This window comes from Fringilla coelebs, assembly GCF_963513975.1.
Source record: "Fringilla coelebs genome assembly, chromosome: 6".
NCBI lineage: Eukaryota > Metazoa > Chordata > Aves > Passeriformes > Fringillidae > Fringilla > Fringilla coelebs.
The window spans coordinates 34,288,512-34,313,702 of NC_140034.1; the positions used below are offsets into that span (position 1 = coordinate 34,288,512).

The following is a 25,191-nucleotide window of genomic DNA, read 5'->3' on the forward strand; positions in this document are numbered from 1 at the left end:
TTGAACTTTGGATACAAACATAGGAGAAATAAAATTAAGTAGCTTTAATAGATTTTAGTGGTTGCATTGTATTGATTTGCTGCTAGTGTTATGTGACTCCTGGAGATATGTTTTACTTTGTATTGTTAGGAGAGCTTGAGTCTTTGTACCATGATGTTGTATGGTGTCAATACTGTCTCTGCCTGTTGAAGAGAGGATGCTGGAATTCTTGGAGCCGGTTCAGGAGTGCAGTGTGCATATTATGAGGGACACGGTGGTCTTGTTTGAATAAACTATTCATGGATAAGATCAGCCATGGTAACTAGCCAATATTATTGCAAAATCCAAATTATGTGCACCTGTATTGTGCTGATTAGGCCAGGGATGTCAAAAATATCTCTTGTAGTTAACAATCTCCTGGTTGCCAGCTGCCAGCTTGAGAATTAATTTTCTTTAAAAGGCAGCTTTCTGAGGTACAGTGAATCTGTCCCAAGTTTGAAGATATTTAAAATAAGATTCAGCAGGTCTGCTTTCAAAAGCAGTTATGCTGTTTTGGTTTTTCACCTAATGTAATGGAGGGAAAAGTGTCCAATTTAGTCTGCTTGAACCATGAAACTGGAATGCATTAATGCCATTCTGGTTTATAAACATGGTGTTTGATATTCCAGATAACATTTCTAAAAACAGGCAAGAAAGTGCTGAAACACTTGGGTAAGCAGTCAAAATGCAGAATAGGGTATATGAACCTGCACTCATAAGATCAAGCTTTAGTAAAATTTGTAATGCATCTTATTTGGGGTGAGCTATTTGACAGTTACTTTTTAAACACTTGGCACTTATGTAATACTTTACATTTTCTAATTAACAAAGCAAAAATAGCAAGGTGAAGTCATCCCACTGAAATCACATGTTGATGCAAACATTATAAAAATACCCGCCTGTGGAGCGAGGAAGAGAAGGATTGACAGTCCTTTTAAAAACAAACTGGTAAATGTTGATCTTAAAGGCACTGTTTTTACTGGAACTGATCTGTGGAAGACTGACAAAAAAGATAGCAGTATGCACGCACCTCTCCACCCAGCGTGGCATAAAGGTGTTCCAAATCAAGGCTGTAAAAGGACAGGCATGCCCTTTGGAAATCAGTGAGGGAGGATGGGAGAAGTAATCAGTCCTGAGTGTTCATGAAAAGGAGAAAAACTCTGTCCTCTCTGTACGTCAGCAGCAATTTGGGAAGAGTCACTGCTTGAGCTTACGATTGAAGTGCAGAAGGTGCTGCAACAACAATGAGCTCTTCAATACTGTGGTGTAGTGGTGGTGTGCTCTGAAGTGTGCTCTGCTGGGTGGGAGTAGAGCGTTCAATCTATAAAGGCCTGTTAAAATTGCCAGGAGAGACATGGTAGCCTTAGCAGCAATGTGTTTATGTTACCTTCTGAAAGTAAGGGCTTGATCTTGTGCGTGTTTCTTTGTTCATTAGATAAACTGGACAAAGAAATGAGTTAGCTTCCTTCTGCCTCGACTTCTAATGTATTTGTACTGCGGGGTATATCACAAAATGTTTGTTTCTACCAGCTCAGTGCTGATGCATTCAGTTTCAGTTGTATAGTTGTGAGTGTGCCAGCACTAAAGCAGATGCTATATGGAAGTGCTTTATGCTTCTGTTTTATGTTCAGGAGAGGAACCAGAAATGCCTGTCTGCAGTCTTGTATCTTCATATATAGAGACTAAAAAACACTTTCATTTGGGAACTTGTGGTTTGATTGTCATGTAAGAAATTCACACCTGTTTTTTTCCTTGCAAGTGCGCATCTCCATAGACTATGCTGATTTTTTTTTTTTTTTTTTTTTTGCAACTTAGTTGTCTCCTGTGAAGCAGAAGTTGAAAGTGTTTTAGTGTTTTCAGTCAGGCAGATATGAAACAAAGTGCAGGCACACCGTCTGGTTTTGTAATGTCCTCTGCCATGCCAAGCAAGATTAAATTCTTAAGCTTAAATAGGAGATCTGCAGGTAATAGGTGTTCCAGTTAAAAGCATTGCAAGTTCTTCCTTTTCAGCTGAGAGTGAGCACATGTTTGGAACAATCAGTTGGCAGGACTATCCTCCACTGGACATGTGCAAACAAGGTCTGATCATCTGGTCACATTGGCAAGCAGGCAAAAAGGAAATTCCATGTCAAAGCTGATGGATAACTAGAAAAAAAAATACAGTGTAAATTTTATTCAAGTCTTTTTTATTCTGTAACAATTTCACTCTTTATACAGGTGCATAATGGGCCCACCTGAGATCAAAGTTCCATGTGCTTTGGTATTTTGCAAACACCCAACAAATTAGTCTAAAGATAAGTGACATAGGATCAGAAAGGACATAAGGTCATATGAGGGTGAGGTGACCAGCTTGTAGTCACTCAGTGGTGGCAGAATTGGTACAGGTGCTATTGCTTTCTAATGCAGGGCCTAAGCAGCTGGCATCTTTACTGTATACTATTGCTATGAATCATTCTTTTTCCAGAGAGAACAGTTTGATTTTCATAATTTCAGAAGACTTGTGAAATCCTTCTTGGGAGGCAATGTGATGTGTTTAAAATGAAGCTGTGTTGACAAAAACTTAATCTCTCAAGTCATCAGATGTATAAATAAAGTACTTAGCCTGAAAGCTGTGGTCTGTCTTTATCAAAACTATTTACAGCATTGTCATTGATTTCTGTGTCTAGAGATGCCTGGATGGAAGTTAGTTCTGTTACCACACAATGTGAACTCAGTTGCTCTAAGAACCCAGACTGACTTTCTATTTTAATGCTGGATTAGTGATTCTGTTGCCAAAGTTCACGTGATTGATGAAACAGAATGTGATCTTCAGGGATCCAGTGGAATTTTTTGTTAATCAATATGATTTCCATACCTGGTACAATGAGGATTGAAACTTGTTCACTCTGTATGGTGCTGCTAAAAGATTTTGAAGTTTCTGCACTGAAAATCTTCAGTCAGTGGATTCATGGGAGAAGAAAGAAGGTGCAAGTTCTGGTGTCAGAGGGCCATGGAAACAGATGTTCACTGTTTTCCTTCTCTTTCTAGACTGAACAGCAGTATTGTTAGACCTGATGTTTTAAAATGTAAACACTGAGTCAATCTGGATCTCTGCAGGGAAGAACTTCCCTCTTTTTACTCATCAGTCATTAGAGTTAGACTTATCTGGGTGTACTCTGTAACCATGAGCTTGACCTAGAAGTGGTTAAGGTCATGCTACACTTTGCCATCATCTGAAGTAAGAACTGAGATCTTAACCCCTTCAAACTCTGCTTGCAGAGCAATTTTTTTACTTGTCTCCAAAGTGAGTACCTGATACGAGAAAGTTGTAATGCACACCAGGCTGTAAGCACTAGGACTAGAGGTAAAGCTGAGTTTCAGGAAAGCACAGAAAATAGTGTATCTGCCTCATCTGAACCACACAGAAGGGGAAGTTCATATGGATGGCTGGCTATTTTAGTAGCTTCCTGGGAGAGTTACTCAGAGAAGAGGGGGTTATAACTTCTTTTCCACATTGCTCACTGCTTGGCCTGAATTATTTGGTGATACTCAGCCATCCAGTTGCAGGCTGTTAATGGCCTTTCATTGTGTGGACAGTGTGCACCAGTGCTGGTTCAAAGAAGCTTCCAGGATCCTTAGATGACCATAAAAACCACTGACTAGGAAATTAGGCAGCTCTTAATTAACTGGCTTGTAATTTCATTGTCTGACTTCATATTTGTCTTTAGAATTATGAGTGGTAACTCCATATCTACCTTGTGAATGTGCAGGTAATGCTCTTTCATGCTTTATATTTATTTGTTTTGGGGGTTTTCCCTTGCAGCTGTGTGAGTCATCTGGTAGCTTTTGGAGAGGCCAAATTGCAATGTAAGTGAGTTTTGCTTTTCTCTTTGTAGATGCTGGCCAAAGCAAGTGTCGATTAGAGAGAGCTCAAGCCCTGGAACAGGCAAAGAAGCCTCAGGAAGCAGTCTTCATCCCAGAATGCAATGAGGATGGATCTTTCATGCAGGTAAAATTTCTATTTGCTTCATTCAGCCAGGCTTCGGGTGTCTCTGGGAGATTCAGTGTTAAGGGGTGAGTCAGGTGATGGTAGCAGAGTGGGTACACACTCTGACCCAGTTACTTGGGTAAAAATTTGAAGGCTGGGAACTTTGTTAACCAATTGTAAGTTTTGATTCTGTTACAATACCTTAAAAGACATACACATATGCAATAGCATCCAGCTCCAGTGTAGTACAGAAAAAAATCTCATTAATTTTCAGCATTGCATAGAAAGAAAAACAGTTGCAGGGGAGGTCAATTTTTCCATGAAGAGGGGCTGTAAAGAGAGCTGCGGCTTACACACACAGAGCAGGGTGGATGCAGCTGATGCTGCTCTTACCTCTGCTTCATTTATCCCAGGAAAAAAAGCAGCCTGTTCAGCCTGTTCCTTCTGCTGGTTACTTCTCGTACTATATGTCCTGTAGTGATTTGGAGGACTGGCAGAGAGGAGATGAGACTGCTTTGTTTGGGTTTTTGATTCCTCGCTGTTCAGTTGCTGAAGTTTGCCAGAGCAGGGTAGAATTGAAGAGCCATACCTGGTTCTGTTACCCCTAGCATATTGAGCAGTGTCCTAGTGCTGACTGAACTGGCTGTTAAAAATAGCCGGTGCACAGTTTCCTGACACAGTTTCATGCTGTCTGCTCCGTTTTGCATGCATCTAAAAAGCCAAAAGCCTGCAACCCTGTGATCTCTACTTTGTGGGTTTAGGTAAATCACAGAATGTTTTTTGCCTAACCTTCCATACATCTCATACTGCTCTAGATACCTTCTTTCTTGGAGAAATTTTAGGATACATTGGTTTTTTGCAATGTCTTCTGAAGGTAAAAGAAAGTCCAAAACAGAATCAATAATGGCTTAAAAAGATGAGAACAGCAGAGAACATTGGATTTGGTTCAAACATTTTGTGATGCCTGGGGGAATAGGAGAGGAAAGATTTTTTTTTTGTGATAACCCACCAAAAATTTTATTCCCCTCCTCAGCCTTACCCTCCCATTATCTGGTGTGTGGGAGTGTTTTTGTTTTGCTTTTGTTTTTTGATGATGATGTGGAAAAAGTTGTATTCATCCTGCAAACTCTGCATGCTTCTTTAGAGCAGCATTCTGTTTCTGTACTATGTGGACCATCATGGTAAAGTTGGGATAAGAGAAGATGGCTGCAGTTTCTTGAAGTTCAAGTGCACTTTCAATTGTTGAAATTTGATTTTGAGAGCTTCTCAGATTCTGTTGGCACTGGAGGCTAATGTTTATAAAAGCTTGCACAGTGGGCCAACAGGGAACAAAGTGTTCCATGTTAAACTTCATAGTTCAAGTAAATGGGGTAAAGAAAGCAAACTTTGAAATGTCTATTGCCTGTCCATCAACCTCTTGGAGAGGAAAGTAGGTGAAATTTTTATCCTTATAAAAGATAAGGCTGGACTGATAGTATAGTTGATAAAGCTTTGTTTCAGACAGGTTTATTTTGAAGGTTGGTACCGTGTTTGGATTGTGGAGAAGTTGCTGGACTTTTCCTTGGCACATTCCTTAGCCAGTGTTGGTTGCCAGTTGAGGGTCAGCATGGAACTGCTTACAAAAATTGTGTGGTGTCAGTTGGCAGCCAAGTGATATTTCACATTCTTCCTCCATTCAATTCTATCTGTGAACACTAAAGTGCTTTTGTTTTACCTGGCATGATGAAGGAAGCCTCTGATCTCTTTGTATCTGGAATTAACTGAAATTCATATAATTCCTTGGTTCATAAAAATACCCTGCATTCCACAAAACTCATGAACCAGCTTCATCAGTTATATTGCAGCATTTAAGGTAATTGTCCCTGCATAAGATTCAAGTGAAAAATAATGTCCAAGAAAGCTAACTAGTTTCAACCTGCTTTTAAGACAGATATTTCCTTTAGCTTCTGGTCAAAACAAATTAAATTTTGATTTTAAAAAAGATGTATAAAGACTAGAATTTTGGTGAACAGTCTAAACAATTTTGCTTCCAGCAACTCATGAATAGATCTCATCTGGTGAAGGTATTTTTGATACTGCATCTCTTGTGCAGAGAATTGAAGCTCCTGGGTTCTGCTCTACAGGGAGTCTGTGTTCTTGGGAAGTCCCTGAGGCCTTACTGAAGTCAGCTCTAGACTGTTGTTAGTTTATTCTGGTTCAATATCTGAGTGTTGCTCCATCTAGACTCTAAAATCTCAGATGGAAAGTCTACAACAGAACATCATCTCTCAATGAAGTTTCTAGGAAGAATAACCACTGTGTTCTTCAACATGGAATCCCCATTCCAAGAAGAATCTAAGCAGATGCACATATTTCAGGGTATTTAAAGTTGGCTAGGGAGAGTTTTTCAACAACTTCCCCCTTTCTGTGTAACTGTTATTGAAAGGGAGTTTTATGTAGAAGAAAAATTCTGATCAAAGATGTATGCATATATTTAGAATATCAAATGTCTGAATTGTTACAGCACTCATTCAAGTTGTAGATGACTTGCTTTCAGGTCATCTTGCTGAGCCTACTGAACACAGTAGGTATTCAGGCCCACATCGTTGTCCTTGCCATCAGACTTCAAGAGTCTGAATTTTAATATAACTAATTAAGTAATTGTTGGAAATTCTTGAAATTTTTGTAGGACTGAGAAAGAAGAGCAGTACAGATGTGGGAGAATTAGGTAGTAGTAACTATGTTCAGAGAACCTGCTTGGCCTTTACTAGATTGAACTTTGCTTTTGTAGTTCATCATAATTATCTTGATTAAAACTAACCTGCAGTCACTCTGGGTAAACACTGAAAGCGGGGCTGTTCCTCTGAAAGCAGCTGAAGTTTGCCCTTTCCAGCTGCTGGAGCTGTAGGCAGTTCAGTACTGGATTTGGGGCTGGAGGCACTGCAGGCTGCAGGGGGGTGATGAGAACGCAGCTCCTCTGCTGCTCTGCATGTGGAAGCATGTGCCACGTGGGCAGCGACTTCGGGGAGAAAGACCGTGCTCACCTTACTTCCTCCTGCTGCCCTGCAGGGCTCGATCTACCATAGTTAGATGTGGCAACAAGAGTGAGAGGGAGAAGGGCCTAAAGGCAAAGACCTTAGTTTGGCTTGCATTTAAACTCTTTGTAGAGAGACATTATGCATGTCTTAAAACACTTGTGTGATCTATCTGGTTTTCATCACCTGTGAAATTTAGACAGAAATCAGTGTTGCCACCGATTCCGTTGCTCAGCTGATCAGTTTTCCAGTTTTCTTGTGCATGACTAGGTATAATGGGGTTTGTGTACCGCATCAAGAAGAGCTGGCACTTGTCAATTCACTGACTGTCATAACCGTTTCTATGCAACATGTGTGCTGCTTCCCTTATTGTATGTATTGCAAAGATCTTATCAAATCCCCTTTTAGTGCTACTTAGGCATCTACAAATGTGACATGCATTTGCAGGATGAAGAAGTGATGCCACTTGTAGGCATGATGGGATGATTGGAAATGGGGAAGCAGATCTGATTAATTCCCCTGGAATTGTTATGTCTTTATATTTCAGTCTGTGTGGGGAATATTGCTTCCTATAACAAAATTTCTCTACACTTAGCCCACAGTAATATAAGCAGGCAGATAAAATTTGAGTTATTCACAACATAAGAATGTTTGTTAGATACGAGTAATTTGATTAATTGTAGAAAACTGAGGTCACTTACTCTTGTGCAGAATTAACCATGACTAAAACCTGTTTGTGTTCCCAAGACTTTTGCCTTTTTGCTGGTATGCTGTATTTTCCGTAAATGTCATTCCTTTTCCATGCTGCACTTAACCTGCTGTGATCTGTTCTTCATAAACAACAGGCACTAGTGGGTAATCTGACTTTCTTTTGCTGCCTAGTGCCATTGGGCTTGTTGCCATGGGCTGAGGGAGACTTGCATTCTTCATAGTTTTTCCCCAAGCAGTTTTTCAGGAAAGGTTGCTGAGATTTTAAATGGGATCTGTTTCAGAGAGATTAATATGAACATGAATAATGTTAATCCTGCCTTGGGGGTGTAGTTTTGTGAGACTTTGTGGTATGTCTTGCTGTTTGCTGCCACCTTCCACTGTCTAGATGTGATTTCTTTTCCTCACAAGTCTGCATAAAGCTTGTGAGGAAAAAGGCAAATCTCCTTGGAAAGTTTCTTTGAGTTTAGGATTCTTAAAATCTGGCTCCTGGTGCAGTTATGATGTAGCACTGAGATTTCTGTTAAAGTGAGTGCATCAGTCAAGCCTGTGATTTTATGACAGGGCTGACTATCAGAGCAGTTCTGCATTATCAGATAGTTTCCAGAGCATTACCACATCTTTTAATATAAGTCTGCTTGGAGAGAGAGATATATATTATGATCCATACCAGTAGTTTCACTCCACACTGTGGTAATGTTCATAAAAGGTTTGTTTTCTCCCAGGTTCCCCAAATAGCCCTTTCTAAAGATGTGGGGAACCCTTTCAGCCTTCAGTGTGACTTCATGATCCAAGTTTGCTCCTCTGTATTGGCTAGTGTAGCATAATGCTGGGGCAGATTTTCAAACTCTCTTCTTAATGCAGCAAGGTACTGTGTAGACATGTCCTTCATTCCCCGGATTCTGTCTGTTATTCCATTTTTCGGTGCTCAGATTCCAGCAATACTAAGCTGTCAAAGAATTCACCTCTCATTTCAGAAGAACACAGTGTATCCTGCTAGATTAAAAAAAAAATCTTTTAAAAGCATCTGGTTTTAAAATGGTAGGTAGTTCTGACTTTTTTTTTATTAAAAGATATCCCTTGTATAAAAGAGGTAGCTGTAGCTTTCTGTGAGTACTGCTCTGCAGGTTTGCTACTTTAACACTTGCTTTCTTCCTGTGGCTTTCATTGTGTTTCTCATTTGTATGTTGTGCTAAAGATAAACCATGAGTGGGTAAGGAGGTAAGAACTTTGGTTATTTTTGGTGTTTCTTCAAAGAAGTACCAGTCGAGATAGCAAAGGAACAGGTTCTTAAAGCGAGAGTGGACATACTTAGGGGAAGTGACAATGTAAGGTCATTCTTAGCTTCAAAGTGTCACATTCTGTGTCAGAAGCAGATAGCCTCTCTTGAGGGCCCTTTTCCTGAACTAAAAATAACATATGTGCCAGTGTGTGTGATGGGAATGCCCTTGATCACAATAAAGAATCTTTTGCTTCAGATAATTTCTTTCCCTGGTTATATAAACAGTGAAATTCCCATGGAGGAAGCATTTCTTGAGTGGTGCATAGACTTGAGGGAGGTGGGTGCTGCATAAAGCCCTGGTGGGAACATTTGCACAACACCATTTGTGAAGAATTAAATATATGTGGAGAACAGAAAAAGTGACAAGAATTGTTTAAGGGGCTGCAGTCCCAAAGAGGCTTAAACACAAGATGCAGACTAATTCATAGCTCCCCTAAAATTGCCTATAAAGTTAAGGCGGGCTTCTGACAATAATCAGCTGACTCTTAATGTAGCAAAAAGTATTACAAGATGCAGAGTCTAAGTATTACAGCAAGACTTGTATGCCAGAACAGAGGATCACCATGCAGAGTTAAGATAAATAGCCATCAGGACAGTGTGTGGTTGTGTGCCACTAATGTGGGTTCAGATGACTTTCTAGCTGAGTCTCAGAGGCTTGAACAAAGGAAAGACTTGATTAAAGAATTGCTGTGTCACACTGGCTTCTGTTCCCTTGGTCAGACTAGATGACCTGCTGGCTTGGAGCTATTTATTTAGCTGTTTTTATAGTGTTTACAAGGAGCACCTGGATGCAACCAGCATTTGGAGCCTTGCCTAGTGCTGTGAATGCAGTCAGTAGCTTTGCTGCCTGCCCTTAGCCTCTGCAGTGCCATTCAAAAACTGGGTATGTTTTTTCTTTTCTCATAGAAGTATAGCTTTCAATAGAGAATGAATGTTCTTCCCTTCTCATCTCTGCCCTCCACTGTGGAAATGTTTGTTTGATTTGTGATGGGATAGGAATGGATTGCTAAACATTTCATCTGAACAGCAGTGAGAGGCTAGTCTGAGCGTTCCTGTTGTCAGCTCAATGCTTGTCCAAGGTTCCTTCAAGCCTCTTACAGCAAACTACCTCTTCCTGTAACTCTGTGGAAACTGGTTTCAGCCATCACAGAATTCCTGCTTTACCTCTGTTCTCTTCATCCTATGTGTATACACACTTTCTCTCTCACTTCCAGTTTCTATCTGAGCAACACCCCCTTGATCCTCATTTGTTAGTTACAAAGGATGCTCCTTGCTTGTCTGGCAGCTTTACTTCAGAAGCTATACTTGGGAATCAAGTTCTGGCAGTGAGATACTGAAGGAACCCAAAGAATGGCTTCTTTTCCTCCTGAGGAACTTAAGAGGCAGAGTTATTGCCCAGTGACTACTCTTTTAATGTTTACATATTGTAAGGAATTTTATGAGAGCAGGTGTTTAATCATATGGCCTGTATATTGGCTGCTGTTTGATTTCACACATTGTAGTGGCAGGGTGGAATAGAGAAACTGCTGCTAAACTTTTCATTTGGGGACTGGTGATATGGAGCAATTTTTCTTGGGTTTGTCCCTCATGCTTTTCATCCTTCAGTTGAGACACAGGTGAGATGACCTATCTTTCCATGAAAAATAGGAACAGTGTCCTTCTGCATGATCAGGGATTTGGCTGCTTGCGGAGCTTTAAAATGCAATTGGATTTTTTTTTTTTTTTTAATGTAGATGTTAGTGGGGAATCTGCTGAAGACCTCAAATGATTTAAAGGTTTTATTTATCTGATTTCCTATTATGTAGCTTACAATACTGCTGTTATGTGTTAATCTGAGATACCAAATTCTGTCATGTACCTTTCCAGCAGTAACAGTTGTTCTGTAGCTGCAGCTTGGTTAACAATCAAGTCTATTAAGTATATAAGATTGTATTTTAGCATATAAGATTATATTTCCTCTGCCTCAGTGCTTAGCTTTAGAAGACTGAGAGCCAGAAAAGTCAAACACGCTTTTTCTAACATGTATTTTGATAGAGTCAAAATGAACTAAATAACTGAAGATTAGATCTGTCTAGTAAACATCTATCAGGCTTGCATACTTACTTTCCTGATGGTAAGTGTTTAAAAATCTCACTACTTTGGGAGTAAGATGAGAATGAGGTTGAATTTTGCGTTGACAATTGAAATTTTATTTAGAAATAAAAACTCAAATGTAAGGTCAGTGGAAAATTTTAAAGTAAACTCCCATATTTTGGATATTCATTTCCAGAGGTGCACTGAAATTGTTGACATTTTATGTTTGTTTACGCACAGTGCTTAGAAAGGGTACTGGATCAGCTGTTGCCTTTATACTTTTTTCAGTGTCATACCAGTCCTATGTAAGTGATGGAGAGTTTACTTTCCCTCCCAGCCTGTAAGGTGCAAACTGTAGGCTGTAGGACGCTGTTGTTGTGACCCTAAACTGTACTGAGACCCAGTCAGTTATCATGGTGAAAGGTAGCGTGTCTCAGTGTGAAGACATTCAGGAAAAACAACTGCACTGATTCTGGAGATTTCTGCAGTGCCCATTCTTCATGGCTAGCTGTCTGGCCTTTAGGATAATGGCTGAGCTTTAATTGCAGCTGTTATCTGTAGAAGGGAAGTCACTTGGTACTGCAGTAAAACATATGGTTGTGGTTGTTGTGAAAGTGCTGAGTGCTGTCAGTCTCAGATTTTTTTTTCTTTTTTTTTTTTTTTTTTTTTGATGGCAATTTCTTTTTTTAATGGCAACATGGGGGAAGAAAAGGTCATGGGATACCAGTCCAAGGAAGACTAGCATCTCTTAGCCTAGTTATTTACTAAATTACTTTGCTTTTTTATGGATGTAATGTGCTTGGCTTCCATAAATGAGTGTATGTAATTCATAGTTCTCCACTGAGGTGAGTTACATAAGGTACTCTTAGTTAATGCATCTCTCCTGAATTTGTGTCAGTACATTTTTTTTGGACTCCTCTGCCATGTACTTTGTTATTTTTCGGAAGGTTTGGCTAAAGGACTATCAAGTGACTTAATACCTGAGTTTTTAAAATGCTGGGTACACTGGCTTTTTTTATATAGCATAACATGGAATGGTCTTGCCCTACAAATTCGAGCCCCTATACTGGCATTTAGTTCTATCCCTTGGTAGGATTTTTACAATTAATGCAGCTTCTTGTGCTGTTGGGAATGCAGTCTTTTTTGTGTGTGATCAGCAAAGATGATAAACTCTAAACACAAATCCAAGCAGACCCATCACATTTGTTTTGAGCGTTCAGTTGATTACATTGAGCAATAACAAATATTTTCTAACTTGATTATTGCTTATTATAGTCATAGTACTTTTGAGTAATTTGCAATCAATATTGTGATATATTGAGAGAAGAAAAATGAATCTGCAAATAGCAGTGACAGTGACTGCAGTAACATGGGTACATGAGATGACTGTTGATTTTGGCTACTAAAAGTAAATGCTTGAGGCAAAATGATTGATTTGCACTTTAGTAAAACCCAAGATAAACAAGTAAAACCCAAGATAAACACGACGTACTGTGTTATAATTGCTCTTAGATCATGTTTTATGTGATATTCAAAGCCTTTTAAAAAAACTGTCATTAAGTCTCTGAACAAACTTGGCTACCTTAGGGCATTGAAGCCAGCTGTCAGCGAGGTGGAATGACTGGTTTTTCTCTGAAGGATCCCTAATGAGGGGACCAGCACAAACACCCCATCACTCTTCTCTGTGAAGAGGACTGGAATTGGAAATTGGTTTCAATGAACTTGTTTGGAAAAGGAGAGAATGGACAGAATTCATTTTACAAGGAAAATAAAAAGGCAGCTTCTGAAATGGTCTCATTTAATGGCTTTTGTTCAGAAATGTATTGAAGGAGCCATCTCTAGTTTAGTAACAGGATGTACTTCTATACCATTTCAAGGTACTGATGTGCACATGTAACTCCAGGTGAAAGTATGCTTGTTAGAAAGAATTTTGGGACCTGTTAGTGTTTACACAGATGCCTGTACAATGGTAGTTTACTTTTATCTCAAAGATGTCAGAGGCATCCTGAATTTCATCAGTTGCTGGCTACTCTTGAGGCTGAGGCAAAGGCTGTCATTAGATTTGTTAGGCTGAATGAAATTTTAGTGGTGCTGAATTAATATCTCCATAGATGTTACTAAGATCAGTCTGCTAGATCAGAACTTACCTATTCTTATTTGAGATGCTCTGTATCTGAATTCGCAAATCTGGTGTCTTTCTGTGCTGAAGAGCTGGGCAGCTCTAGATGTTCAGTTCAGAAATAGAACTTTAAAGTTAATCAAGATGATTGACTTTATACTGTGATTGATTTTATACTGTGTTTGACTCACTAGAACCTTCATCAAATGTTCTTAAGGCCATGTCAATATATGAGGAGCAGGCATGTTGGATCTTTATCTTGCTGTGTAGTTTGACATAATAACACAATAGAGCCTAAATTTATCTGAAGAAGGTTTGTTAACCAAGTCAGTATTGAGCTTTTCCAGCCATTACTGAACAAAATGTTTCTGAAATGCCTGCAGATGCTGCTCTCAAGCAGTGGCTATGGAATTTGGGATAGGGTGGCCTTTCCGTAACCCAGCTGGGATGCAGCGGGATGAGTTTTTAATAGTAAAGAGTAAATAGGATGCAGCAGAGGGTGGAATGAGCTGAGACACAACTGCTGCATCTCCCAACTAAAGTGTTCTCAGATGATTACTTGTAACTTCTTTTGCTTCCTGAATTTCAGCTACAGGAGTTGGAGTAGGAGAAATCACCTTTCTTTGGGTGGGGGGATAGTGAGGGAAGAAAAGATAATGATATCAAAGGTAGTCTTCTGTAAGACCTCTTTGCTCTGAAGCATGTGTTTGTGATACCTCTGGGTTGGGACTTCCAATAAGATGCTGAATGATAATAAAGTGGTTGGTTATAGAGTGAGAAATGAAATGCCTGCTCTTTGTTTTATTAAACAGGTGCAGTGCCATACCTACACTGGATACTGCTGGTGTGTGACACCTGATGGCAAGCCTATTAGCGGCTCTTCTGTACAGAACAAAACTCCTGTATGTTCAGGTACTGTGAGAGTGGATTCAGCAAATACTAACTTGATAACCAGAGGGTTGGGGTGAATGCATCCTTCTGAGAGCCCAATCTTTCAGGTGACTTGGCCAGTTTACCCCGCTTAATGCTGCACTTTGGACTCTGCATGTCCACCCTGCAATTAAGATACAGACACTTGTGCAAGGCTCAGTAAGAAAAACCACTAAAGTGACAATCTGTGGCAGCCAAGGCAAAAGTCAGTGTTGCTGTGTACACCAACACCAAAGATTTGCTGAACAGATGGGATAACTTTTTTCCATGAGCTATATTGCAATGAAATGGTTCTTGGGCTGTATTTGTGGAACATGGAGTAATTTTTTGTACAGAGTGATTTCAATTAATTAATGAAGGTGGTTCTGTGCAAAACTGTCAGTTTCTGGGGTCCTGCTATTATAATGAATTTGGGTCTTCTGACCACGTTGCTTAGTTTAGGATTCCTGTGTTTGTGTCGTGGGGTGGACAACACTGGGCATTTGCCGCAACTCACAAGAGGGAGGTCCAGACCCAGGCTGTTACTCATGTTTATTAAGTGATGTGTTTCTGGGCACTCAGCCTGACATTACTTTGTTGCCCAGCAGTTTATTGAGACCAAATTCACAAGTTTCTTTAAAAAAGAGTAATGTTTTTCTTTCTTCTCCACACCATTGGATATGGTAGTTCATGGCTCAAGCAGAATGAGATTGGGCTCCAGATTTTCATATGGCCCTGATCAATAGTGGTCTACTTTTGTGAGCTGTTGTGAACAGTCCTGCTGTGACAACACTACAGTGAGTACAGGCAGGATTGTTCTGTACTTTGGGGAGAATTGAAGGGCAACACTGGAATTGTGCTGCCCTTCTCACTTCGCTGTCTCCCCCCAAAAAATTAAAGAAGGAAAAGGCAGTAAGCATAGGAGTGTTTCTAACATGTTCAGCGGTGCCACACGGCTTTATGCTCTGCAATCTGTACCTCAGGGGCTTTTAGTATAGTTCTCCTCTCACACCTTGCAGTGTGTGCCCTTTAGGTAGGAGCCTGACAGCAGTCAAACCTTTGGGACTTTGATTTTTTTTCTCACCTTATACGGTGTCCTCTTGGCTGTAGGATGTTCTGTGGTAATAAGCAAACTTGCCTTTATTACTTGTGGTAATAAGTGACTTGCATAAGGGTTTGAGTTGAGAGGGAGAGCTGTCTGTGAACCAGTGACTCAATGTACCTTGAGGAGATGTTTGGTTTTTCACAGGCATGTGGAAAGAAAAAAAGTTAATATCCTATTTTATTCTAAGGTGCAATCCTGCAATAATAATTTGGCTTAAACCTTTAGAATATGACTTTATGACACCATTTCCAGTATATCATTTTGGTAGGGCATATTTTAGACTTTTACTGATCTATTCTGTTAGTCTTGTGCTGTTTATGAAATCAGGTTGCAGAAAAGTAAAGTCATGTTGTGCTGTAGCACACAGATGTTAGACATATGATGACTAATACGGAGTTTGTGCTTACTATTTGTAATTCAGCAGTAGATCTGTGATGAACTGATCTGCGAGTGAAAGTGTCCAGGCAATAGTTTATCTTCAGTTTGTCTTGATCAGATTCTTGGGGCTGTCAGAGCTACCTTCTTTAAAGCTGACTTTTGATCCATGTTTCCTGAATGTTCAGTAATCATTGGAACTGTTCAGTGATGGTGCATAGAATAATCAGTTTCCTGTGAATAAAGCTATTAAAAAAACCAAAAAACACTTGTCACAGATTTTTATACACATTGGTAATGGATTTATTTGAAAAGCTTTTATTACCTGTTCAAGGTTTAGTAGAAAACTGTGATGAAGCACTAAAGCAGAGTGCAGAACCAATCATAGAATCATACATACTATGTAAGATCCAAGTTATAGGCAACAATCCGAGATGTGTTCTGCTCAAGTACATGCTGGATCTTATTCAATGTCCCATTTCAAACAGCTGGGGATGTTCAGGGGTTGGTTGAAATCCATTTTCTGCAAATTGTCCCACTTAATCCCATTCCTCTGGAATACTGTGCTTGCATTCCCTGCACACTCTCCCCATCTGCTTTTGATTTGTTCTTCCTGACATTTGCAAATGAAAGAAGTGACTCTTACTGATCTTTCCTTCTTGCCCTTGGATTTATTCCAGGTTTCTTGCTAGCACGATGCTCTGTTGAGGTCTTTCAAATCACTAGATCCAGCTACTAAAGATTTCTTGTTTACCCTTATCCCAATTTAATGTCTTACTGCATAAAACTTCCCTATACTTTCAATTTGGTTAAAGCCACAGGCTCTCTGAGTCTTAAATGGAGCTGTTGACAAAATAGATGCTTTATGGGTTGAGATATTGACTGTATTATTGTGACATCATATGCTCTGTGTGATTGTGCAGCATCTAAATGGATGTCTTGTCCTCTTTTTCTTTCTCCCCTCTAGGTTCTGTAACTGATAAACCATCAAGCCAGGGTAATTCGGGAAGGAAAGGTGAGTGGAGTCCTGTGCTTCACCAACTTTTGTAACTGCAGCTGCCCAGCCAAGTCCCTTAAGATAGCTCAGAACATGGCTTCCTAACCAGCTCCAGGATGCAGGGGTGGATGTGCCACTAGAGCTCCCCTTCGGGAGGAGGTATAAGATGACTGTTCTGCTCCCTGTGGAGTAGAAAAGGGTGTTCTCTGCTCTGTGCTTCTCAGCTGAGTTGAAGTACAAGAAAGCTGAACTTCCCAAAGGAGTAGATGGTCCAGAATAACCTCTTCTTGTTCACCTTGAAGTAACATACTGAGCATTTCTCAGTAAATTTCTCAGTAAAATCCTTAGAGATTAGGAAGACTGTCAGTATGATCTGTATTCTGGGAAACAGGAGTGCCAATGTCATGGTTGTGGCTTTGTATGCATTGAATGTTGGGGTTTTTTAACAGTGCATAAAACCCTCTGGCCAGCTGGAGCAATGCTGGGTTAAACCTTGGCAGTGCTTGGAAACCTCACAGGCATTGATTCTTCTTCTTTGCACTCCTGTCTTCAGTCCTTGCCCTTCCTGAGCAAGGCATTAGATGGGTTGTTGTTCTTCTCCTGTGGGCATTCATAGCTCATCCCTGTGTCCTCTGGTTTGCATTCACTGAAATGGTTTTGGGAGGCTTTTCCATTGAAGTATAGATTGAGGAGCACTCAAATATGTCTTTAGTCCTTTTCCACACCCTAATTTTCAGCCTTTTTCCCCTTGAGCCCCAGTGGAGAGTCAACTTTTGAGTTTGTCTCCATACTCCAGGAAAACTGTGCTGAATGCATCCTCACTTCTGCTGGTGAGAATGAATGGCTCTTTCCTGGGAGAAGTTCCCGTTTTGATAAGCAAAGCAGGATTTTTAGTGCTAACTCTCTAAAACAGTTATTCCTGACACTTCAGAATGAGGGAAAACACTGACTTTGATGCCAATACTTTGAGGGACATCTTCCATGCTGGGAATGTCAATCAGGTCCTGAAAGCACTTAATGGGGATTCGATTGCTCTGTTCAGGGAGAGATGGATTTTGAGGATATCTGCTCTGCAGCTTATTGCTTATATATAATAGCTTAAGGTAAGGAGAAGAATTATGCTAGGAAAATGACTTAGTTGAGACTGAATGTTGAAGCCTGTTTCTTATTTTAGGTAAGGATATGTCTCTTTAAACCTGTAATTATGCATTAATGTGTAATTGGCACCTGAACACATGGTTATAATTCTGCTAATGCAATCATTGCCAGTCTAGCCTGAAGTACAAGCAAATGAAATAGCTCTTGAAATCTGCATTATTTTGGAGTTATTTGTAGGCTTTTTACCTGGGTAGTCCTGGTCTGTTCTAGAATTGAAAGCAGCTGATGTTGGATTTCATGAGAAACAGGAGCAAAAGGGGAAAACATTTGAACTTGTTTTTTCTTCCACACTCCCTTTATTAACTCAGAGGTTGGAACATGTAAAAAGAATACTGTAAATTGTATGAACTAATTTAAAATTTGTAATATAAATTGATTCTCTTCGGTGCTGCCTTTGGCATCCTGTTTCAAGGACGATATGCTTGGTCATGTGGCTGCAGAAACGTCCTGTGCAGTAGCTGTCAAAGGGGAAATATTTCCCTTTGGGCCAGAATGCTTCAAGCAGTCATGTAAACTTTCTGTCTCCTGAAGTTCTGAATCTGTTCATATCTGCTAGAAACCCACACATAAGCAAGTCTGGCCCTATTCCATCATGTTAGAAAAATACTTATGAACAGCTATTTAATGGGTCTTTTAAAATCAAGAGGGCTTTTAGAAGCTGTAATAATTTGGTTTAAAATTTGATGGACATAGAATTACTTTTTCATCTTGTGGTGAAAATGACTAATCTAAAAATGAATTAGTCCTTCTTATCAGGTTTTTTTTTTCTTGCCTTAAGTTACCTTGTTTCAAAATTCCAGTATCAGGGCCTGTTGGAAGGAAGCTGGAATCAAGAACAGCCTGGCTTTCTTGAAGCAATGGTTGCTTCAGTGGTTGCTGCAGATCTGGCTTCTCTGAATACTGATGGCAAGCCAGCATGCACATAACCATTTGTTCTAGCTGAGTGTTCAGACACTTGTTGCAAAGATTGCCCTTTGCAAGGTGACAAAAAGGATAGGATGAAGAGAGGTCTAGCAGGAACTAGGACTCTTCTGTTGTAGAGGCACAGCCTCAAAACTTCTGATATCTCTTTGGGCAACTGCCATCTGATTTGGGAGCATTTGGAATTTTCCCATTGCACAGCAGACTCCTCCCTCTTTCCATCCCTGAGTGAGGGTCTTGCAGTCAAAGAGCATATCTGGCACAGAATAGGTACTCTGAGGAAGACAAAGAATAGCTAAGACTTTCAAAATGATTTGTTTTTTCTCATTCATACAGGAATGTAAAATATGAGCTAATAAACTTTGTGCCTTTCAAGTCTTCAGGGCAAAAGGGTGGAGGCTGCTCTGCCTTAGAAACAGTGTGGATGGGTTATGCTGCTGGGTAATAAATGAAGACTTTACTAGCATATTAGCTCTCCTTTAGAAGAAGCAAATTAATGTTGGAAGGAGAAAAAGGCTGGTTATTGGTAATAACTCTTTCTCCAGATCTTTTGCCCTCTTTTCCTTCCCGTTGAGCCCTAATTTCTGGGGCTCAGTAGGTATGTTGGAGTACCAGAAGATACAAGGTAACACATGATTCCACTCACAGGCTCTCTCATTACTGATGAGAAGAAAACAAAATGGCTTCATATTTATGTGGCTTGGCCTGTATCTCCAGAAAGTGGTTCTGTGGAGCTTTCTGCAGAGAACAAGCAAGCATACTGGCAAGAGATACTTCTTTCTAAATTCCGTGCTCTGGTTATCCATATTTACATTGCTGCTATTGTTGTATGATGCAATGCCAGTTACTCATACAATTTACCCCATAAGGTAATTTAAATCAAATTAAACTGGCACCAAACCTAAAACTTTAAAATAGGCCATATTGATTTGCTCTGTGTCTAAGAAGTGTTCAGTGGCAGGAAGGCAGAGCAGACCTGGGCCTGGGGAGATGAGGTGTGTTTACATGAGGTGGAATGGAAACCCAGGCCCTCCAGGACATGCTTGCTTTGTGACTTTGCAGCTCAGGCACTTACCAATGTCCTTTTTGTGCTGAATTTTTCCCACAAGTGAAGAAAAAGTTCCCAAGAAATGTAATTGCTCTTCTGTGAGATTAGGATATCCAGAACCTGCAGATTTATTTTGCTCTTTGTACAGTCCTTTCTCATAAGGAGCTTCTTGCATTAATTTGCTCCAGTTGCTGCTTAGTTTGACGGTGTGCTGCTTAGTTTGACGGTGCTGAGACACTAGGAAAATGCATGCTGTACTCTGGAGGTCTGGATCTCCGCAGTCTCTCCCACTAGGACGTTGTTAATGTTTTAAGAAGCAGTGAAAGGCATCCTTGGAGCCAACCTTACTGGATTTCTTCCCTGCCTAAAGAATGCAGAGCATTCCTTTCCAGCCACAGGGACATTGTGCCATACTTTGAGACAAAAGAAGTAAACATAGAACAAAATAAAGTTTTATTTTCTTTATCTGGGAAGTGTTGGTGTTTTAGCTCAGATTTAGCATATTGCAGTCAGGAGTAGTGTCTTTTACAGTCGCAAGAAGGTTTTAAAAGTAGTCTGGTTAGGAATCAGAAGGATGTAAAAAACAGCCATGTAACTGCTTGTCTCTGTAAATTCACCTGGTCTTCCTTCTTAAAACTGGAAACAGTGAATTAAAAGTGAGTGAAGAGGAAATATATTGAAGTGGGGTTACTGGTTCATTACTGGTAGTTTACAGTTCTGGACACTTTATGATATAATTTTTAAACCAACTGAATGAAGGAAGTGGGAAAGGATGGACCCCAGTAATCTGGGATTTAAAGATGATGCAACTGTAGGGTAAATTTGGGCTGGAGTATCTTTCAGTGTCAGTCATGAAGAGTCTTGAGTCTACAGAAGAAAAAGGGAGTCATGAACTCCCTTTTTCTTTTATAAAGTCTTTAGCAGTGCAAAACGTTCCAGGCCTGTTTTGACTTGTCTTGTTTCCCTATTGCAAAAGCTGACAATAGTATCTGCAATTGCCTGAACAGTTGTTGGTGAAATGTAAGCTCTGATGGACCTGCAGAAAGCAAAGCCCAGGCTGAGCTTGTTGTACACTTACTATCTTATGTGTAGACATGACTCTCATATAGAGCTGCAAAAAGCTTTTGCTCAGTGAGTTTTGCAGCATACAAGAAAACACTGAAACAGTTTGAGAAACCTAAGATGAGCAACTTGAAATTCCTGCTGAGAAACCTAAGATGAGCAGCTTGAAATTCCTGCCAATTAAACATGTAGAATTGGGTTCCTTTTTGTGGGTTTAACTGTCAGAAATTAGTTTAAAGGCAGGCTTTGTTGGCAGGAAAATCCTGGGTTGCAATTGTGGGCAAGTTGGCCCATTCTGCGGCTTTTTTCGTGCTTTTTTCCAAGAGTCTTACCTCTAGAAAATGCTAATGGCCCAGTTATGCAGCCAACAGACTGAGCAATTTGAATCAGTAATGAGCCATTAGTGTGAGTCAGTAATTAGGCTGAGCAGTAAAGGGCGAACACTCTCCTCAGGCAAACCCAAGCAAAGGAGGCTTGCGCTGATGAAAATAAATGGAGCTGCTTGTACCTGGAGACCTGGAAGCTTTGCCTGCTGGTGGTAAGAAGTCAGGTGCAGCTGGCCCTAATTCATCTGCCCTCAGCTTGCTGGGAGAGGAGCACATGGCTTCCACAGGGGCTTGAATGTCTCACAGAAGACAGATAATACCTTGACAAAAACCATCAAATTAAAATGTGACTAAAATATCAGACTGGGACTTTGGTCTTCACCTTCTCCAGATCTTTCTGGATTTAACTCAGAACTATGTATTGAAATATAGCTGTGCTGTTGCACAAATTGAGCTTCAACTGTGTCTCCAGCCTCATAAACATTGAGAAAATGATTTGGTGTCTTTAGCAGTTAGTGGAGAATAGAGGAGAGAAAGAGGAATAATGTGTGGCCCCCCTCAGTAAGATGGGGTAAATACAAGTTTACTGAGACAGTATGAAGTCAAGTGATGGTTCTAGTTGGTGAACACCGTCTTATGTTTAATTTCTTGCATAACATTAGCAGGTAGCAAGTCTCCAGAGCTACCCAAACTATTCATCTGGATCCCCTATGTTTAGTGTGTCTATTTAAATAAAAAAATATATACTAATTTGGAAATCCAGATGGACAGTTTTCATCCAAGTATCATTTTCTGAACTGTTTAACTTCATCATGTAATGTTCCTAGACCAGGGCTAGGAACCGTGTGTTTTTCAGATCTTTTATGTGTAAAATATACACATGTGCTGAAAATGTGCACAAACAATTTGATGCTTGTGGATAGAGCTGGGTGTGTAGTGTAGCTCAGTGGAAAGTCAGACTGTACTGTGCATATGTAATAAGTCTGCTTCCTGAAAGCAACCAACTTGCTATGTGTGTGTGCTGCAGGAGTGCTGCAAGTCCTTCAGATGTGCAACAGCTTGATTTGTTCTACCACACATTGATTGTGACAGTTTCTCAGTCTGCCCTGTTAAAATCTGATGGAGTTAGGAAACAGTCTATGGGATAAACATGAATATGTGCTCTTTGTGTAACTAGGATAAAAGCTCAGTTGACTGAAAAGTTATGGGGTTAGTGTAAAAAAAAAACCAGTCCTGCAATAGCTCAAGTGAGCTGTGAGCAAAATTCCTGTAGATGGAATTTGTAGCACATAAGATTTTGCTTAGCTCGTATTTATATTTCCAAGCCAGCTTAGCAGTGGAATTGAAGTTTGTTTTCCTATTATAAGAATAATTCTGTAAAAAATACTATTAACTTAAACAGTAGGTTTGCCAGCTTGTAAATAGTCAGAATTCTCCCTGATTCCTATTGCTATCTCTATACTGTATATCATCTACAAAATTATTTATTGAGTTCCAATCAAATGTAACTGTAGAAAGCAAGACAATTTCACAGGTATGGTACACTGTAGTTTGCCAACATAACAGATTTTATTATATAGCAAGAACCCAGCTTTTGAATGAGAATTGTGATCTATTTTTGAGAACAGAGGAATGTAATTTTATAATACTGTGTATATTGGATAATCTTCCAGAGCAGAGCAATGTTCTAAAAAGCACTTAGATATATCACATGAAGCAAACAGAGTTTCGAAATATTAAAGTCTAGAAGTAAAACTTCAAATTTGTTACATAAGCAGTAGAACTGAAAACAATCCTTTTGGTTCCCCACATTGCTGCCTTGTCTGAAATTGTTTAGTTTTCATCAAGACTTTTTTGTGGGCCTCAGAACATATGTATCAAATTTGAGACTGAAGAAAGTTTCATTGGCAAGTATAAAAGAAGGCAAATTCTGTTTTAAAGTGTATTTTGTTTGATACAATGCAAGAATTCTGCTTTCATCTATAAAGTAGCAGTTCCAATCGGTAGCTTAGTCTATATAATATGACTTAATAAAATTTTAGTTTACAAGTGTTATTATAGCAATCTACAGACAAGTCCTGTCTGTAATGTCTTAAGAACAGCTGTAAAGGTTTTTAAATTATTAAGTCATAGTATTGAGCAACCTGGTGAGTAGATTTAATAAGTAGACTAACAATTGATTAAACAACATCTGTTAAGGTATTATTAACTGTTTATGTGCTATACGTGGATTTCTGGTGTCTGATCATTACAGGTTGCAGAGAAATGGAACAAATTTGGGGTCTGTCAGTTGGTTTTGTTGTTAAAATACTTTATGTAGACTCCAAACCTTTTCTCATTTTAAAGAGTTGTTGACATTATTCTTCTCATGCTTTATACAATCTAGACATCTGAATGTTAGTGTTGTTTTCTTTCAAATTGGAGTAATGCACCAGGAAATGTCTTTTGTCGTGGTGCAGGTGTTTGGTCAAGGGGCTGGAAATACTTTCCTTTCAACTCCTTTGCCCCCTGAGCTCTGTCAAAGTTTCTCTATAAGAGAAATAAACTATGAAATTGCGATGGGAAATCTTGAATGCATGCAGACCATGTGTGCCCTTAAATAAGGTAGGGAGAAGCTGGAGAGACAACCCCAATGTTTGTTCAAGTTCCTGAGATGGCACCTAGGGGAATTAAAGCTTCTTTTCAACAGATCTATCCGTAATAACAGTTTTCCTCTTTGCTCATCTGGACTTTAGTTCTATGTTGACAGCAAGGGAGCTGTACTGCAAAAATAAAGGCTAAGGATGGGAGAAGTCCTGCCCACTGACTGAACTTTTCTAGGCAGTGTCTGTGTCTTTTATTGCATGTTCCTGTGCTCAGCTTGATCCTCAGTTTCTGATGGGACCTTCAGGTGCTGCAGCAAAGCAGTTTGTGTAAGGACTTGACAGGTTTCGTCTTGACTGTTCAGCTTCTCACAAATATGCCATTAAATGAGATGATTCTTAAAATCAGCTGTCTCTGGTTCATTTTGAACAATACAACTGTAGATGTCTGGCAGTATGTAACTTGAGGATTGACCTTCACCTTAAAATAAAAATATTTTAATGTTGAGAATGCGTTGTCACTTGTACCCTGTGTACACTGAGATGCTTTATTCTGTACATGCACGTTTCCTTCTGAAACACATTAGATCCTTTGGAGGTCCTTCCAGCAGTACTGTTACTGTATCTGATTCCCTCTGTTCTCCATTCCTTTCCTCACAAAGAACTGTTCCTTTGGTGTCATAATTAAATAGAAAACCTCCTTTAGACAATACTCAGCTTCTGGGGTGAAAAAGCTGGGGCTATGTAGTTAGAGAGCAAAGTTGTGCTCGCTCACTAAAGCTCTGACACTCCTTTTTAATGATCCAGGGAGGAAAAAAACCTGTGGAAACAAGCAGTGGAAAAACATATATTCCCCCTCCCCTCCTTTTTCTTCATTTTCACACATGCAATACAGATATAACAGTGAGGTATCCATTCTCTTTGCCTGCAAAGAAGTGAAAAGGTGTATTGTAAGCCTAAGACTAGTCTGGTTGTCAGCCAGGAATGAGTCCTCTAAAGGAGAAAGGGAGAGGGGCTGGCGAGAGAAGAAGCTGGAAATGAGGAGCTGGGAGGGGGAAAGTACACCCTGAGATAGGCTGGCTGCACATGGCTAGAGGTGGCAGGGGTCTTGTGCTTCCTCAGTATGCAGGTGTTGGGAGAAAGGAAGGCAGCTTATACACAGGCATGTGTCTGGGGGTGCAGGGTCAAAAATTTAGACTATTTACTTAATCCCCTGGAAAGGCTTTTTTCTCTTCTGTTTTCTTTTTGTGTTTAACAGACTGCTTTACAGGGGACACGTGTGGTAATTAACACATGCAGCTGTAGGGCTTCAGCCATATGTCTGAATTTCAAATGGCCACTGATCTGGCAAATTTGCTGCTGTCTCCAACCCCCCACTTACAGGCCTTGAAGATGTGGGAGAATTTATGGTCTTTACCTTGAAGAGACCAGAGCTGGAAGGAGAGGAGTGAAAGGGAATGTGAGTGATACTGGGGAGAGAAGGAATAAAGCGTAGTATTGCAACCACACCATTCCATGCCCCTTGCC

General features: G+C 39.9%; 1 protein-coding gene across 1 annotated transcript in view; it reads left to right on the forward strand.

Annotated features, from left to right (window-relative positions):
* Window positions 1-25,191, forward strand: part of SMOC1 (SPARC related modular calcium binding 1) — a gene marked incomplete at its 5' end in the record, with an annotated part of 125,875 nt that overhangs the window by 45,481 nt on the left and 55,203 nt on the right. The window contains 3 exons of the mRNA XM_084207560.1: window positions 3,894-4,006; window positions 13,994-14,093; window positions 16,538-16,585. Of these exons, the coding sequence (XP_084063686.1) occupies window positions 3,894-4,006; window positions 13,994-14,093; window positions 16,538-16,585 (261 nt within the window). The remainder of the gene's footprint in view (window positions 1-3,893; window positions 4,007-13,993; window positions 14,094-16,537; window positions 16,586-25,191) is intronic.